The sequence below is a fragment of the Cynocephalus volans genome, chromosome 11, assembly GCF_027409185.1.
Source record: "Cynocephalus volans isolate mCynVol1 chromosome 11, mCynVol1.pri, whole genome shotgun sequence".
Classification (NCBI taxonomy): Eukaryota; Metazoa; Chordata; class Mammalia; order Dermoptera; family Cynocephalidae; genus Cynocephalus; species Cynocephalus volans.
Window position 1 is genome coordinate 85,748,380 of NC_084470.1, and position 17,535 is coordinate 85,765,914.

Below are 17,535 nucleotides of genomic sequence, written 5' to 3' on the forward strand. Positions count from 1 at the left end.
GCTCCAGAAGTCCAGGACTAATTTAACTCTATTGTACTAATTCTAGTTAGATAGTTTTCTGCTACCCTTCCTCTGTTTGACATTAGTCATATATATTTTACCATTATCCATCTCAAGTCTCTTTTAATTAGTGAATAAATTAGTAAATGAAATGAAGTAACTATTTTTTTTCTCCGCCACCTTCTGTCAACATATTGGTTACATTCTGGTAGCCTGACCTAGGGAATAGTAGCATTGATGTTCAAGAAGATTCAGTAGTGGGGAGTGATGTCCACAAGATAATGGAATAGGAACCTTCATACCCTCCTAACCTATTGGAGATACAACCAACTTAACAATGACACACAGACCAATTGACTTCCAGTGTGAAGCCAACCATACAGCACTCACTCACTTGAGCCCCTTCCTCCTCAGCATAGCATGGCATCATCAGGAGAAAACTCCCAACTCTCGATTTCTCCCTGGGGAGGGAAAGAGAAGAGTGGAGGTACATCCAATGTTGTGACTTTTTGAGGTGTTGCCAAGGAAATGGTTTCTGTTTTGCCTGAATGTAAGCACTAACAGGAACCTGGCATCAGGTGGGAGAACAACTGAGAACAAAGGCTATTGACTTGGCTTGGTCTGGCATCAGTCTATAGTGTCCCCTTACAGACACTAGGCAGAGCTCCAGTGTCATGCCCTGCTATAGCACTAGCGAGGTCACAGTACCTCATAAAGACACTAGGCGGCGCACCTGAATAGAAATTGGCAAACCTCTTCAATTAGGAGATAACACACAGAAGCCCAGAGACACATCCCCAGATAAAGCTTGAGAGGTCTCCAGAATCTCTAGCTGGGCTTATTGGTGAAAGTCCTCTCTGTATGGAGCCAGACCACAAAAACTGGGAGAGGTATCCAAATGCCAGAGTCCCAACAGAAAGATAACAAGGCACACACAAACAGGGAAACATGTTAAGTTAAATAAATTACTTCTCTAGAAATCAACTGTAAAGAAATGGAGATTATGAATTACCAGACAAAAAATTCAAATTAACAATCATAAGAATACTCAACGAATTAAAAGAGAGCTCAGATAGACAACTAAACACAATCAGGAAAAAGATGTATGAACAAAATGGGAATATCAACAAAGATAGAAGATGAAGAAGCACCAAAGAAAATTCTGGAGCTGAAGAATATAATAAGTGAATTGAAAATTCCCTAGAGGGGTTCAACAGCAGAATTGACCACACAGAAGAAATAGAAAACATGAAGACAGAATATTAGAAGTTATTGAGGCAGAGGAGAAACAAAAGAAAAAGAAAGAAAGGAAGGAAGTGAAGGAAGCCTAAGGGACTTATGAGACACCATCAATCAGAACAACGTACATATGGTGAAATATATAGAAGAAAGAGATAAGCAGAGAGCCTATGTGAAGAAATAATGCCTGAAAACTTCTCAAATCTGAAGAGAGAAATGGACACACAAATTTAAAATACTCAAAGAATTGCAGCTAGGATGAATCCAAAGAGTTCTACACTGAGACACATTATAATAGTTTGATTATCAAACTATCAAAAGTCAGAGACAAAAAGAGAATCTTGAAAACAGCAAGAGAAAAGTGACTCTTCCTGTACAAGTGTGCTCCTATAAGATTATCAGCAGATTTTTCAGCAGAAACTGCAGGCTGGGAGGGGGAGGGATGATATCCTCAAAGGGCTGGAAGTAAAAACTACCAACCAGAAATACTGTATTCAAAACTGAAGGAGAAATTAAGACTTTCCCAAATAAATGAAAGCTTAAGGAGTTCATCACCACTAGACCTGCCTTACAAGAATACTTGTTGCTAAATAACACAAAACCATATGAAAATATAAAACTCCCAGGTAAAGGTAAATATACAGACAAACATTTAATCCTAATGTAGGTGCAAAAATCACTTTTAAATCTGGTAGAGAATATTTTTTAAAAAAGCATAAAAAGTAACTATAAATCTGTATTAATAGATATACTGTATAAAAAAGGTAATTTGTGTCATCAATAACACAAAGAAGGTAGGCAGGATGTAAAGGAATAGTTTTTATATGCAATTGAAGTTAATTTGTTGTCAGTTTGAAATAGATTATTATAACTTTAAAATGTGCTATAAAATTGCAACAGTAAACAAAGATGACATCTATATATACACAAAGGGATATTAGAAGGAAATCAAAATGTGACTAAAAAAATCATGTAAACACAAAAGAAGACAGAAAGAGAGGAAAGGAGACAAAAAGCTACAAGACACACAGAAAACAATTGACAAAATAGCAATTGTAACTCTTTCCCTGTCGGTAATTACTTTAAATGTTAACAGATTAAATGCCCCACTCCTATTTAACCTAGCACTGGAAATCCTAGACAGAACAATTAGACAAGAAAAAGAAAGAAAAGGCATGTAAATTGGAAAGTGAAGAAGTAAAATTATCTCTATTTGCAGATGATATGATCTTTTATGTAGAAAACTGTGAAAGATCTACAAAAAAACACACTAAAACTAATAAACAATTTCAGCAAAGTTGCAGGATACAGAATGAGCACTCAACAATCAGTAGCATTTCTATACATTAACAGCCAATCTTGAAATTAAGAAAACAATTCCATGTACAATGGCTTCAAGAAGAATAAAACTTAGAAATAAACTTCACCAAGGAGGCAAAGACTTGTGCACTGAAAAGTATAAAACATTGCTAAAAGAAGTCAAAGAAGATACAAGTAAATGGAAAGATAACCCACATTTGTCAGTTGGAAGACTTAATATTGTTAAAATGTCCACTCTACCCAAAGTAATCTTCAGATTTAATATAATCCCTATCAAAATCCCAATGACTTTTTTTTTGCAGAAAAAAAATTCCTAAAATTCATATAGAATCTCAAGGCTCCCACATGTAGCCAAAATAATTCTGGAGAAAATAAAGTTATTGGAGACCTCACATTTCCTGATTTGAAAACATACTGTAAAGCAACAGTTATCAAGTCAGTGTGCTACTATCCTAAAGATAGATTTATAGACCAATAGAACAAAATAGAGAGCCCAGAAGTAAACCATTGTGCATATGGTTAAATGGTCTTTGACAAGAGTGCCAAGACTACACACTGACAAAAAGACAGTCTACTCTGTTCAACAAATGGTGTTGAGGAAACTGGACATCCATATGCAAATGAATAAAGTTGGGCCCTTACCTTATGCTGTATATAAAAATAGATGCAAAATGGATTAAATACCTAAACATGAGACCTAAAACTGTAAACTCCTAGAAAAAAACATAGCTTCAGGACATTGGGTTTGGCAGTAGTTTCTTGGATATGACGCCGAAAGCACAGGAAACAAAAGCAAAAATGGACATATGGGACTACATCAAATTTAAAACTTCTGTGCACGTAAGAAAAGAATCAGCAGAGTGAAAAGGATCCTATGGAATGGGAGAATATATTTCCAAACATATATCTGATAAGGGCTTAATATACAGAATATATGAAGAACCCTACAACTCAACAACAATAAAAAAAAAACCAATTAAAAAACAGGCAAATGACTTGAACAAACTTTTATCTGAGCAAAATAAACAATCAACAAGCATATGAAAAAGATGCTCAGCATCACTAATCAATAGGAAAATACAAATCAAAACCACAATGAGATATCACCTCACCTGATAGGATAGCCACTATAAAAAAAAAACAAAAACCAGAAAATAACAACTGTTGGTAAGGGTATGGAGAAACTGGAGCCTTGCAATCCACTGAAATAGCTCAGTTGGGAGAGTGCTACACTGAAGAAATAGAAACCCTTGTGTGCTGTTGTTGGGAACGCAAAGTGGTCACAGACACTATGGAAAACAGTATAGAGGTCACTCAGAAAAGTAAAAATAGAATTACCATATAATCTAGCAATCCTTCTTTATGGCATATATTTAGAAAAGTTTAAAACAGTTTAATCCTTCTTTATGGCATATATTTAGAAAAGTTTAAATCCTGAAGGGATTTGCATACCCATGTTCATTACAGCATTATTCACACTAGCCAAGAGGTAGAAGCAACCTAAATGTCCTTGGATGGATGAATGGATTAAGAAAATGTGACATATACATAACAATGGAATATCATTCAGCCTTGAAGAGAAGGAAATCTTCTCATGCATTACAACATGGATGAACCTTAAGGACATTGTGCTAAGTGAAATAAATCAGTCACAAAAGGACAAATATTGCATCATTCCACTTATGTGAGGTATCTAAAGTAGTCAAACTCATAGAGACAGCAAGCAGATTATAGTTACCAGGGGCTAGGGAAGAGGAGGGGGAAATGGAAAGTTGCTTAATGAATATAAAATTTCAGTTTTGCAAAATGAAAAAGTTCTAGAAATCTATTGCACAACAGTGTACATATAGTTAACATTACTGTACTGTATACTTAAAAACGGTTAAGATGGTAAATTTTATGTTATGTGCTTTTTACCACAATAAAAAAAAAATTTAGCATTCCTTTTCAAACTTTAACAAATGTATAAATTACTTGGAGATCTTGTTAAGTTTGGATTCTGATTTCAGGTCTGAAGTGGGGCCTGAGATTCTGCATGTCTAACAAGCTCCGAGGTGATGCCAATGCTTCTGCTCCAGGGCTCACATTTGCAGGAGCAACAAATTTTAAATTGTAAAATCCCAGGTCCCTCTCCTGGTAGCTGAAGTTCAGGAGTGTATACAACAAGCTCCTGCAGATGATTCTTAGTTAAATTGAGATACCACAGATCTAGAATCTGCTTTCTTAATACCCTCATTATCTGATCTTAAGCCATGTCTCTTCTAACTCATAAAAGCAAGTAGAGATTGGAAGTAGGACAGGGCTCTTCTGTTGGTATAAACACCCTATGTCCAGTTAGGCCATGTTTCTATTGTCGTTACATTATCCAGGAGTACAACACGATCCTATTGATAAAAGCTCTTATTAGTCACTTGAGGCAGTTTTGACTGGAAATAGAGCATTTGCACTAACAACATTCCAACTTTTTTCTTTTTCCAACATGAGCAGGCTGTGGCTCTTGTAGTGTCCTAAAGAAATTTGTTTGTACTTAGCGTTGCCTTTAATAAAGCCTGTTGAACGTTGTTGAAAATGAACACAGCACAAAGGCAAAATATGTGCTCTCTTTGCCTGCAGAACTGTTTCTGGTGCCTTCCTGAAGGAGCATGATTAGCAAGAGATGAGTCACTGCTACATTACATAAACATAGCGCATCTACATTGTAAAGTGTTTCTTGGGAGCCTGAATGTCTAGGGCAGAGCATGTATAACTAAACTCCGTAAAACTACTGTGATACCTTGACTCACAAACCTTGGATTCTTTGAACAAAGTGAAACCATCAGAGGAATTAGAAGGTAGTTGAAGGTCTTGTCTTCTCAGCATTGGGTCCCTTGTGGTGAGTACATGGGGAGGAAAGAAGGGACCATGACACATGTGCAGAGTAAGGCCCAAATCTGGGGAAAGGGGAATTCCCAGGGCCCATCTGCCCTGTTATCTTCCCCTAGGTGTGTGTTTGGGGAAAGTGGCAAAAGGCAGTTTTGTGCTGGAGCTAGCTCATGCTGGTAGGAGCTGATTCTATGTATCTCTTCTCTACTCAGCACTCACTGACTTCATGCTGGTAGCTTGCAATCAGCCATGGTAGAAGTATTTACACCACAGAAATTGGCAAGCACTGCAAACTAGGTTATTTGAAGTTTTGTTATGTTTTGTTTAGAGAGTCCGTTGTTAAACCTTTACCATCACAACAGTTCAGGTGATTTAGGAGTGTAAACAGCCCAAACTGTATTTATTGGGTAATTCTGCTTCATTAGACTGAGGTCCAGACTCCAGAGAGGATAGATTATTCTGTCCACAGGCTATGAAGTTCAAGAAGCCATTTACAACCTTACCAGGAAGGCAGAAAGGGATGTGGCATCCAGGCTAAGCATAAAGAGAAGGGAATTTTCTTTCTTGAACTAAATCCCTGAGTTCTCCCCTACAGCATACATTAATTCAACAAATATTGATTAAGTATCTACTTTGTGTCAAGCACTGTGCTAGGTCCAATGGACCATAGATCCATGGTACATGTTCCCACCTTCAAGGAACTAATAGTCCAACAGATAATAACAAGAGCTACCACTTCTTAACTGCTGGAATTCTAGGATTTTCACTATTATAGTCTAGTGACTCTTTTCTGTCCATTCAGTAAACATTTCTATCACATAAGAAAGTTACTCATAATCAAATATTACATTGCAATAATACATAATACTTGCCTAACCACGGACTTGAACGGTATAAGAGTTTAGGACACTGTGCCAAATACAATGAAATATCACTAAGTTGGATTGATATAAGAAGGTCAATGTGATTACAGATTTTTAAAAATACATACTGTCTTATCATTTTATAGATAGGATAGCTCAAAGGAAGTTAAGAAGGGTATAGCAGTGGAATCCCTATTTAAAGCATAATATGAAAATGATTTTTAAGCAATATATTAATTACTGTTTGAGAAATGATATTCTAAAATGGTTTTAAAATTTTCTTCTTGGAATAAGAAAAAGAGTTCCCACCCATGTTTATATAATTAATTTTCTCCTTTTCAAGTCTTATAAAAAGAAAAAAGGCTGTATGCCTTATCCTACTTATTGGCAGAGAAAGCGCTGAGAGATCTTGAAATGGCTCCTGTGCTCAAGAGTATTTGTCAGTTATCACAGATCCTGAAATGCCAACAGTAAAGATATATTTCTTATCCATACCAGAATATGCTACTCAGCAATAAAAAGGAACTATTGGTACACACAACAGCTTGTATGGATCTTAAGAGCATTATGCTGAGTGAGGAAAAAAAAAATCCCAGAAAGTTACATACTGTATGATTCCATACAATATACGAGTGCATAACATATATACTATACTAGAACATATATATATGTTATATAACATATATAACATTCTCAAAGTGACAAAACTATAGAGATGGAAAAGAGATTAGTGGTTTCAAGGATTAGGGAGGGTAGGCAGAAGGGGGCTGGGTGTGACTATTAAGGGCAGCAAGGAAAGCTTTTTGTGGCAATAGAATAGTTCTGTATCTTGATTTCTGTGGTGCTTATTCGAGTCTCTGTATGTGATTAAATGACATAAAACTATTACACAGTGTGACATATTCACACATCATACCAATTATCAATTTCCTTATTATGATATTGTACTATATTTACATACAGTGTAACCATTGGTGGAAACTGAGTGAAGGATGCACAGGACCCCTCTGTGTTGTCTCTGAAACTTTGTGTGAATCTATAATTATTTCAAAATAAAAAGTTTTATTTTTTCAAACAAAGATGTATTTCTCTGACTTTAAGAACTTCCTCAGCACAAAAGTCCCCAGGTAATGGTGGTGGTAGTACCAGAGTGGAAATTGCAGTGGGGAAAGGGAGGTATGAAGTAGTTACTATGGGCCAAATATTGTGTTAAGTACTTTATGTACAGTACATGTATTATTTCATTTAATCCTAAGAACAGCCAGCCCCGTGACTATAAATATTCTTTTTTCTGTTTTATAATAACTTGTCTAAAGGAATAGGAGCTTATAAACATCGGTGGAAATGTTTGAATTAATGCATTCACTCCAGACTTATTTTTATGGAATGATAAGGTAATAAAGATAATAAAAGTTAAAATAATATGATCTTTTGAACTTCGAAAAAAGCCATCCTTAATAGTCTCCATCAGCTGGCAATGTTCCCAATAATGCTTCTGCAGACCAACTATGATAGAAGAGGCACACATAATTATCCTTTCCTGTTCAATAATGTAGAAAAACATCATGCCCATATAGTTCCCAAATGGGACGGCATATCCAGTTAAGGAGTTATCATCCTATCTCTCGAGAAATGACTCTAAGGCACAGAACTTTTGTTTTCAAGGGTTCTATTGGTCTCTTAAAATATCACTTACATGTGACCAAGAGTCAGTTAATTAACTGTTAATTAACAAGTAGTTGTGAATTGCATAGAGGGCTTCTCTCAGACAGATGCTTCTCATAAATATAAAGTAAATGTAGTAGAAATCATTGATAAGTAATAAAAAGTTGCATTTCCCACATGGAAGAGGTCCTGTAGCATGACTCGTTCCAATACTGAGGGAGTGGTGCCCTCTAGCAGTTCACCTAGAAATATTATCCTTTAAGTATATTATATTTAGCAAATGAGGATCTCCCAGCATCTGAGCTATTCTCAGACTTAAGTGGGTAATTTGAGAATTGTTTTTGTCTTTTCTGAATTATTAGGAACCTACTGAAGCACCTTCCATGTGCACTAATCTTTTTTATTGAAACATAATTGATTTCACATATCTGTGGAGTACTGTGTTGAATATCAATACCTGTGTGCAATATGTGATGCTCAAATCAGGATAATTGGTATATTTAGCATTACACAATGTAATCATTTTTTTGTGGCTCTTTACCAATTTCTCACTAAACTGCCCTTCCCCTACCCCTTTCCAACCTCTGGTAACCTCAGTTCTCTTTTCTCCTTTTGAAAGTTCAATGAATTATTGTGATTGTTGTATCTATACTACTCTGCCATAAAAAAAAAAAAGAACAAAATTCTGCCATTCGTGGCAACATGGATGAACTTAGAGAAAATTATGTTAAGTGAAATAAGCTCGGCACAGGAAGAGAAATACTGCACATCCTCACTTATAAGTGGGAGCTAAAAATAATAAATAAGTAAATGAATAAATAAATAAATAAATAAATAAATAAATAAATAAATAAAAGAAATACCACATGTCTTCACTCATAACTGGGAAAGGAAGGAAGGAAGGATGGAAAGAAAGAAAGATGTGCACTTTCTAGCAAAAGTTATGTTCTAATAATGCTCTATTAGGGACCTTTCCAATAACTTTTCAAATCTCATTCTGTGAATGTCAAGTTAAACAGACCCCTTTCACTTCTTCTTTAAGCCTCTCCTGGGCCAGTTTTTGGAGATCAGAATAAATATGGGGTACAAATAGAAAAAAAAGCATCATCCTACAATCTGAACTGCGTCTCAGGTGCAAGAGATGGTCATAAAAGGGTAGACTGTTTTGAAACCCATTAAGAGGTCAAGTATTCAAAAATCCATAAAGGTCTGACAGTTTTGCCAGAGGAAGCTGATAGATTCTCAGGGTTAAATAACACAAGAAGCAAATTAAACCAGTTGAAAACAAAGAGAAAAGATTTGAATTTATAATTCCATTTTTATTACTAAAAGATATTCAAACTCAATCTTATCTCTAGGATATAGAAAAGGTGATATGCACATAACTAGTACTTACAAATGCCTTTGAAACTGAGAGGTGTGTTTTCTGCCCTTTGTGGCGCTGGTACGCTATTCCAAATCTTGTAAAAGCAATATATAGTTTTTTTGACAAATACACCCATGTGCTGTGCACAGTTTGATTTATGTAAACTCATTTCAAATGCAACTGCAGAATTCTTCCTGAACAGATGAAAAATGTCTGACTAAAGTGATAAAAATATATGTGTATAGAAAAATACAGTTTTAAGAAGGGATTTTTATGTGACAGATTTGTAACTCTATTTCACAAAATACCATTTTTTAAAAAAAAACTTCGAGAAGACCTGATTTTTTTTTTCTTTTTACATTTTTTGTGACAATTTGGGTGTTTACCTAAGATGAGAATGAGTCTGTCTGGCCAAAACACTTTTCTGTGGCACAAATTAGCTTACATGGGATTGGTAAATGAGGGATTGATGTCAGTATAACATAAACGGTGGATTTATTTATGTGTTTCACTAAGTAGCAACTAAACACAAAGTCCACTGACACAGATCAACACAACTAGCCAAGGGAAAAAACTTCTGCCGACGATTCCCATTCACGCTACATTCTTCCTCTCAACACAGTTGGGCCACTTACTCTAACGTGGCAGTGCTTTTATTGCATAGTTCTCCTCAGTCTTTCTGCTATTTGCAATTGTTTCATAGCTTAGCAATCTCAACTCTCCCTTCCATCAAGCTATCTTCTCTCTCTCTCTCTCTCTCTCTCTCTCCCTCTCTCTCTCTCTCTCTCTCTCCCTCTCTCTCACACACACACACACACACACACACTGTATTTTATGTAGTATTTCTCTAACATGACTCTTGTCTTTTTAATCATACTCTATATTTGATCATACTTAATCTTTTTTTTTTTTTTTGTCTTTTTGTGACTGGTAAGGGGACCGCAACCCTTGGCTTGGTGTCGCCCGCATCGCGCTCAGCCAGTGAGCGCTCCGGCCATCCCTATATAGGATCCGAACCCACGCCGGGAGCGCCGCTGCGCTCCCAAGCGCTACACTCTCCCGAGTGCGCCACGGGGCCGGGGCCGGCCCCCTACTTAATCTTTTCAAGGACAGTTATTGTTTTTGTTAGTGTTCTTGTTACATAAATATTGAGTAGGTCTGTCCTGACCCTATCTTTTTCATAAGCCCTATAATTTTTACCATGTGATTTTGCAGACCATACTAGGAATGCCTTTATTTCATTATAGCAGAAACATCTGTTATTTGCACTCTACTTACTGATTGCACGTATCATTATAAAATTACTCTCTGAATTATGTACTGCCCTCATGAATTTGAGGTACACCGATTGAGATATCAACTGCCTACTGGATTCATTTATTTAATTTCACCTTCACATGGTAATACCAGTCTCAGGTGTACATTGCATCACCATATTAAAAAATTACCTTCCCATCTTTATTTGTTTCTAAGCAATTACTGAAAACATTTCGACAACAAAAGCACTTAATGAAGATTTAACTTGCTTCCACTGAAGTTTATTTTTATTTTTAAAATCACTGGGAAATGGTTTGGGTACATTTAAGAAATTGATCCCATTCCCCACCCACATAACATACATTCACTCCTAGTCCTCCTTTACATAATGTGTGGTTTGTGTTTAAATTTTACATTTAACATAGTCTGAAATCTTAAATTGTATTAGGTCAAACTGCAGTGAGTCAAGGTGTTAAAAATGGCAAAATTAAGATTCCAAGAGATGAATCCATCCATTCCAAAAATCTCTTCTCATACTTTAATTCAGAAGAAAATAGAATTTTTTTCATAAAGGTATCTTTTACTTTTCTTCCCTGAGGACACAGATGTGTATCTTTTGTTTTAAGAAAGAAGTAATTCTTTAATATTATTTTCATATAGCTATGTTACTGGTGTCAACATGACTGAAATTTTTAGAACACTAGTAGTGAGCATGTAATACAGTTTTCTAAATATGCTGCAAGAGAAAGTCACAATTTCTCATAAACGTGCCAAGCATTGCATTAGGCGCCAGTAGTGAAAACCTGAACAAAGTCTTTGTTTTTAAGAAAAGCTCACAGAGGGTAACAATAGAGACATCTCAGCACATTCCATAAAAGAAATCTGTATGTACAGAGTGCTATGGGACAGAGCAGAGGTGGTGACTACATCAAAGAGACGATGCTTTTTCTTAAAAAGAAAAAAATGCCATATGGGAGTTTCTTGTTTTGTTTCTTTCCCTTTTGCTTCTCTGAAATTTTAAAATTTTGTTCACTTGAACATGGAATAATTTTTTTTTAAAAAATCCCTCAGCAGAGTAATGAGAATGTTCTGTATCTTGATTTTTATGGTGGAGCATTCCAAATCAAGCTGTACACGTACATCTGGTGCATTGTACCATACATAAATTATATCTCAAATTATAATAAATTCATCAAAACTTACAGTGCTACTCACTTCACTTTAGAAAAAAATTAGCTCCCTCCTTTTGATGACTAAGGCAACAATAAGTACGTTACAGAATGAAAAAGACTAAAGAATAATCTAATGGGTCATTCTTGCATAATAATTAAATATTTTATTACTAAAATAATTCTTAAGTTATTGTGGGTTTTTTCTTGCATAATAATTTATTTTGTTTTCTATATTGTCTTCTAGCTGTAGGTCCAGATTTTTCAAGAACACTCTTGAAAAGAGTAACTCTTGTCAAAGTGGGAGGTGAAGTTGTCATTGAGTGTAAGCCAAAAGCTTCTCCAAAACCTTTCTACACCTGGAAAAAAGGAAGGGACGTATTAAAAGAAAATGAAAGGTACTATCTTGAAATATTTTTAATATTTGGTTAACCTATAATAATTTGTTGTTCTGTTACTAATAGTTCTAGAGGGCTGGATTTACTATCTGCTAATCCCGGACTAAATGTTAATCAAAGAACTGAAGGTTTGGAAGGGAGTGGTTAATTATTGATAGAATCCCTCTCAGTTTTGGGATTCTACAAAGCCCTCCCTGCAGAGATAGATCACATATCCATTGAAGCTTGCCGGAGCTGCCTGAAAATGAGCAGCTAGAAATATCATTATTAATTTTAACCTAACATTTCAATGTAGATTAGCCCTCTTTTCTCCATCCTACCTCCTTTGACCTACGCAAATAAGTACAATTCTTCTTTGCTGTGACAACCCTTCAAATTTCTAACAACAGTTTTTTTGTCTCCTATTAGTCTCTCCTTTCTTGATGTTAAATGTCTCTAATTCCAAAACTCATTCTGCATATAGCAAATTATTCTGCTTGATTTTTGATTATTTGAATTATCTCCCTGAGACAACAGTTTTATTCTTCCTAATATCTAAACTCTTCACCTGTGTATTTCTTAGTATATATATGAATTACATTTAGAATACATGTTGTTTATACAATGGAAATACATGTGGGTTACTTGAAATTTTATGTCAGATTGCACTAAATAGCAGGTATCTCTACGACCTTTTCTTGGCTGTCCCCCTATAAAATATCCTCTACCCTTTTCTGTAATCTACTTAATTTGTTGCAAAATGGCAATTATGCATGAGCCTATGTTTGTCACCCATAAGACAGGATTTAACTGCTATATACATAATGATTTTAATTGATGCTAAAGGTCAGGTACTCAAGAATGCAGTAAGGAAGTCTGTGAAATGTGACCCTTTTCACCTGTACACCTTTGCATTTGCATATACAAATTAGATCATTACACTGATGATGTTGTCCTTTTTAATGATTTTTGTAAACAAACCTGATATGGTTTATAGATGGTGCATTCAAACACGTATTAAATTCATAATATATATCCCTTTCTGATTTCCAGTATATCAAGAAAACAGCTCACTGCATATTAGCATATCATTCAAATTTGGAGCCAAACCTGGGAATTGAGAGCACAGTTTCTTATTTTGCAGCCTTAAACATCAGGTTTATTTTCCAAAATGTGGTATGTGAGATTACTTTTAATAGTTATGTATTTAGTTTGAACATAATTGAACTATAACTAGTATGTACCACATATATTGCTTAGAATAAGGCTACATTTTAAAAGTTTTAATTTAAAGATGATATAAAGAAAAATACTGAGAAAATTATATTGGTAATAGACAGATATGTCAAAAAACATGAATGAATGAAGTTAGAGTAACATTGTAGATCATTTGGGAAAGGCTAAGCTATGCTGCTGTAACAAACAACCCACAGTAACTTAGAACAGCAAAGGGCAATCTCTCATTCACACTGCATGCCCATCATGGGTCTGCTGGTGGCTCTGCTCCCTTCCAAGGCCACGTCTGGTGAAGCAGCACTCTCTTGAACCTTGCCTTTGCAAAAGGAAAAGAGCCAAACATGCATGGGCTCTTAAAGCCTAGAAGTAAAACACTTTCACTCACATTTCATTGGCCAAAACAAGTGATATGACCTGCAACCCAGCAGAAGAATACAATGTCACTATATACCTAGAAGAAAAGAGACAACCTAATATTTTCAACAGTATTAATGACTGCTTACTGCTGTTATAGCTCAACCTTTGTTACAAGCTGATTAAATTACCTTAGGGAAAACAGTATATCAATATCAAGAATTCTGTATGATAAGTGAATCTAATTGGTTGTTTCTACCATTTGACTTACCACAAGGCTTGTCTCTATCCAGTTTTCATTTTTTCTGCTCCTGATTTAATTAATAGGGTTCAAATATGCTTGAACATTTATTTGGCACTAAAAATATATTTAAACTGAGGAAACTCCCCATCATTACCCAATCCCTGCTATGTGTCACCTCCACTTTCAGTGTCACCAGGCTAGTCCCAAACTATCAATATTAGCACTTCATTCTTCACATGGGTGCTATGTTCTCACAGCTCTGCACCTCCTTTCTACTTCACTCAGAATGTATTAACAAGACAGACTGATTTTGGTGATGTAAATTCATTAATAAACTGGCCAAGTGTAGCATAAAGGGGAATGTGGGGACTTCAGTGTGTGCCCCATCTAAGGGAGACCCCCTGCTCAGCCATATGGTGATGCAAGTCAGGTGCCTCCCCATCTTCTCATTTTACAAGAGAAACGAGGAATCTGGACTTTTATTTTAACTTCTCAGTTTTAAATGTCAGCAACTAATTTCTTATTTTAATGTCAGTACAGTATGAGACATCCATCCATAGACTAAGTTTACCCCATGGGCCACTGGTTTTTAACTTCTGACAAAGACATGAGTGCAACTATAAACATTTCAAAATTTCTGAAAAGAGTGAATAATAAGAAAGATTTTAGTATTGTTTCCCCATTGGCAGAGGAGAAATTCTACCATTTTTCTCCTTTTTTTTTTTTTTTTTCTAATAGAGGAGAAAGAAAATTAAGCAGATGAGTATGCAAAAACAATCATAGGTAGAATCATGAGTGAAAATTTTTAGAATCCTTATCTTAGGAAAGAATTGGCCTAGTAGACCAAAACAAAGAGCAAAATTCTTTGACTGGACCCAGTGTTGAGAAATAAGTTTCTAATGCACTGCCTTGTTAGCCTTAATTCTCTTTGGAGATGTAGAATCTTAAGAATCAAAAGACAAGTCTTTAACCTTTGAATAAAAAGGTATTAATCCCCTAAATACAAAATACTGTATAACAAATCCAGTGAAACCAAACTTTATGATCAAGAATCCCTTTTTATTAATGTTCTTCCTAGATTCTGTGGTTTGAACGACTTTGCCATTCTTCATTTATTAAGTGACACTTAATTTTGATTTTAACTAATCAACTGTCTATAAATGAGTTTATGTTTATAGTATGTAAAAACTTTAAAAAGTTTTGATTTATTTAATCATATGGTAATATTGTAGTTAGCTCAGCAAATATAGATTCAGAAAAATTGTTTTAATGTTAACATGTTAGTTATTTTAAAAATATGTTTATATTGTTTTGGTTTTGGTTTCCATTTATTTAGAAATTTAAAACATATTCACACTGGCCTTATGTATATTAAGATAAGCATCTAAATGAAAGAGGAAAAATTTAAACAATTTTTATGGCTTTGTTATTGGGTAGGCAGCATGTCCATATACATAAGACATTTCTCCTTTTCTTGTACATGTACCCACCAATCAGTAGGCAGTATCAGACACTGAAAATGGGGAAGACCTGCCACAAAGCCCAAATGTCCTTAGGAGAAGCCTTTGCCACCATGAAAGCAGTTGGAATCATTTGGATTAACTGAGTAATTAAGTCTATTAACTGAATAAGTTTGATTATTTTATTTACTTTCTGTTTTTTTAGACAAAGGCACTTGAGGCAGATAAGACTGGGGTTGACCTACTAGAAACAAAAACATCAAAATACAGAAATAACAGAAGCATTAATAAAAACCTAGAATCCTAGAATTATAAGAAGTTATAAAACCATTGTTCCAACCAGAATGGACTCTTTTGGTTACAAGGGAGAGAAACCCAACTCAAAACTGGCTTAAGGACAAAAGAGGATTTGCCGGCTCCTATATTTGAGAAGGCCAGGGATGGACTATGACTTTAGGAGTGATAAGTTACAGGTGCCCTCATAATGCCATCAGGTCTCTATCTTGCTCTCTTCTTCTCTCACCTGCACCTTCAGCTGCATTGACTCCATTTTCCAACAGGCTCTCCTCTCCTGTTGGTGGGATGACTACCAGCAGCCCCATGCTTGCCCTCTTTTCCAGTGCATCATAAGATTTTCAAATAGATTCTCATGGAATCTAATCGGCCTGCCTTGGTTGATGTCCTTCTCCAGGCTAGTCACATTCAAGGAGGATGTGACCCACTGATGAGGCAGACATGAGTCATGTGCTTGTCCTAAAAGGCACATGGGAAGCCCACCTCAAACCACACCGACTTAGAGTGGGATTGGTATGTTTTCCAAAGAAGTCAAGGTGAAGAAGAAAGAATGGACATTGGTCAGGCACGAATGCCAAATTTCCAGGGCAGGAATCCCCACATGGATGAACCCTCATCCTTCCCAGGTTACTTCTAATGATGGAGACCTAGCTAGTTGTTAGAAGATCGTGTTCCTTGCAACTTCCACTCATTTTTGATTTTGCTTTCTGTAGCAGTTATGCTGACAGATCTAGTTGTTCTCCACCACCCTCCTCCTTTTCTTTATATAATGGCAGACTATTCTTGTGTCCTCTTTCTTTACAAGCCCCAAGGTTCCACTTGTTTCTAATATTTGTCATATGACATTGGCATCCTGTCCCTGTCCTGGCCATTTCCTTTAATGTCCTTCTGAAAGCATGTCACCCAGAATTAAAAGCAATATTAATAAGGGAATAAACAGCTTTATTCACTTCCCAGAAAAGGATAGTAATTGTTATTGTTATAAAAATGTCTCTAAAGAGAAAAAATTATCTTCAGTGAGCTTAAATTAGTAAGGCAGGCAAATGAATAATATATCATAAAAATACCACCCTGCCAATGGTTATTTTTAAAAATTAACTTGATGCTTAAAGGAGTAAGTTTAGTTGTCTGGAAAATTCACTTAGACAAAATATTTTACTTCTCAATGAGGCTGAAGAAATGAATGAAATTTACTCCAGTTAACATTGTGTAAAGACTTCTTATTGTTACTCATGCTTGAGAGTTTCTCTCCTCCCTTTTCAATTTTAGGCTAATACATTATGTCAAGCTAATGGCTAATAACCAGGTATTGATATGCCATTGAATGTTTCCAAAGACAATCTTAAACATACAGCCTGCAGGGTACAGGCATGTTTCAGAACAGCAGCATAACTCTATTCTGTCAAACTAGCCAACTCCAATTTCATTCAATGAAGGGTGCTTGCCTCTGCTTGGCTCTGCTGGTAGAGAGAAAAGGGAGACATAAACCCCATCTTCAGGTGTTCATAGACTAATGCAGGGGCTTAGTAGAAAAATAATAAAAGTTTTTCAGCAATCCTACGCATACCCTAAGGCATATGGTATAAAAGGTGATATATTGAGAAGGAACACTGAAAAATGTAGGGCAGCATTAGATCCCAGAGGCCTTGTATTTTATGTCTGTAGAGTTTAGACTTGAACCAGAAGACCGCAACAGAAATGAAGGATTTTATGCAAGGGAGTGCATCGTCATATGCATGCTATAGAAAGATTGCTCAGCCTGCAACATGGAGAAAGAATCAGAGTGAAGCAAGATTGGGGATGCAGAGAGGCCAATTGTAGGCAGTAGT

General features: G+C 35.7%; 1 protein-coding gene across 1 annotated transcript in view; it reads left to right on the forward strand.

Annotated features, from left to right (window-relative positions):
* The window catches only part of LOC134390134 (contactin-4), a 353,707-nt gene that overhangs the window by 209,354 nt on the left and 126,818 nt on the right, over positions 1-17,535 (forward strand). The window contains exon 10 of the mRNA XM_063113414.1: positions 11,989-12,139. Coding sequence (XP_062969484.1) covers positions 11,989-12,139 — 151 coding nt within the window. The remainder of the gene's footprint in view (positions 1-11,988; positions 12,140-17,535) is intronic.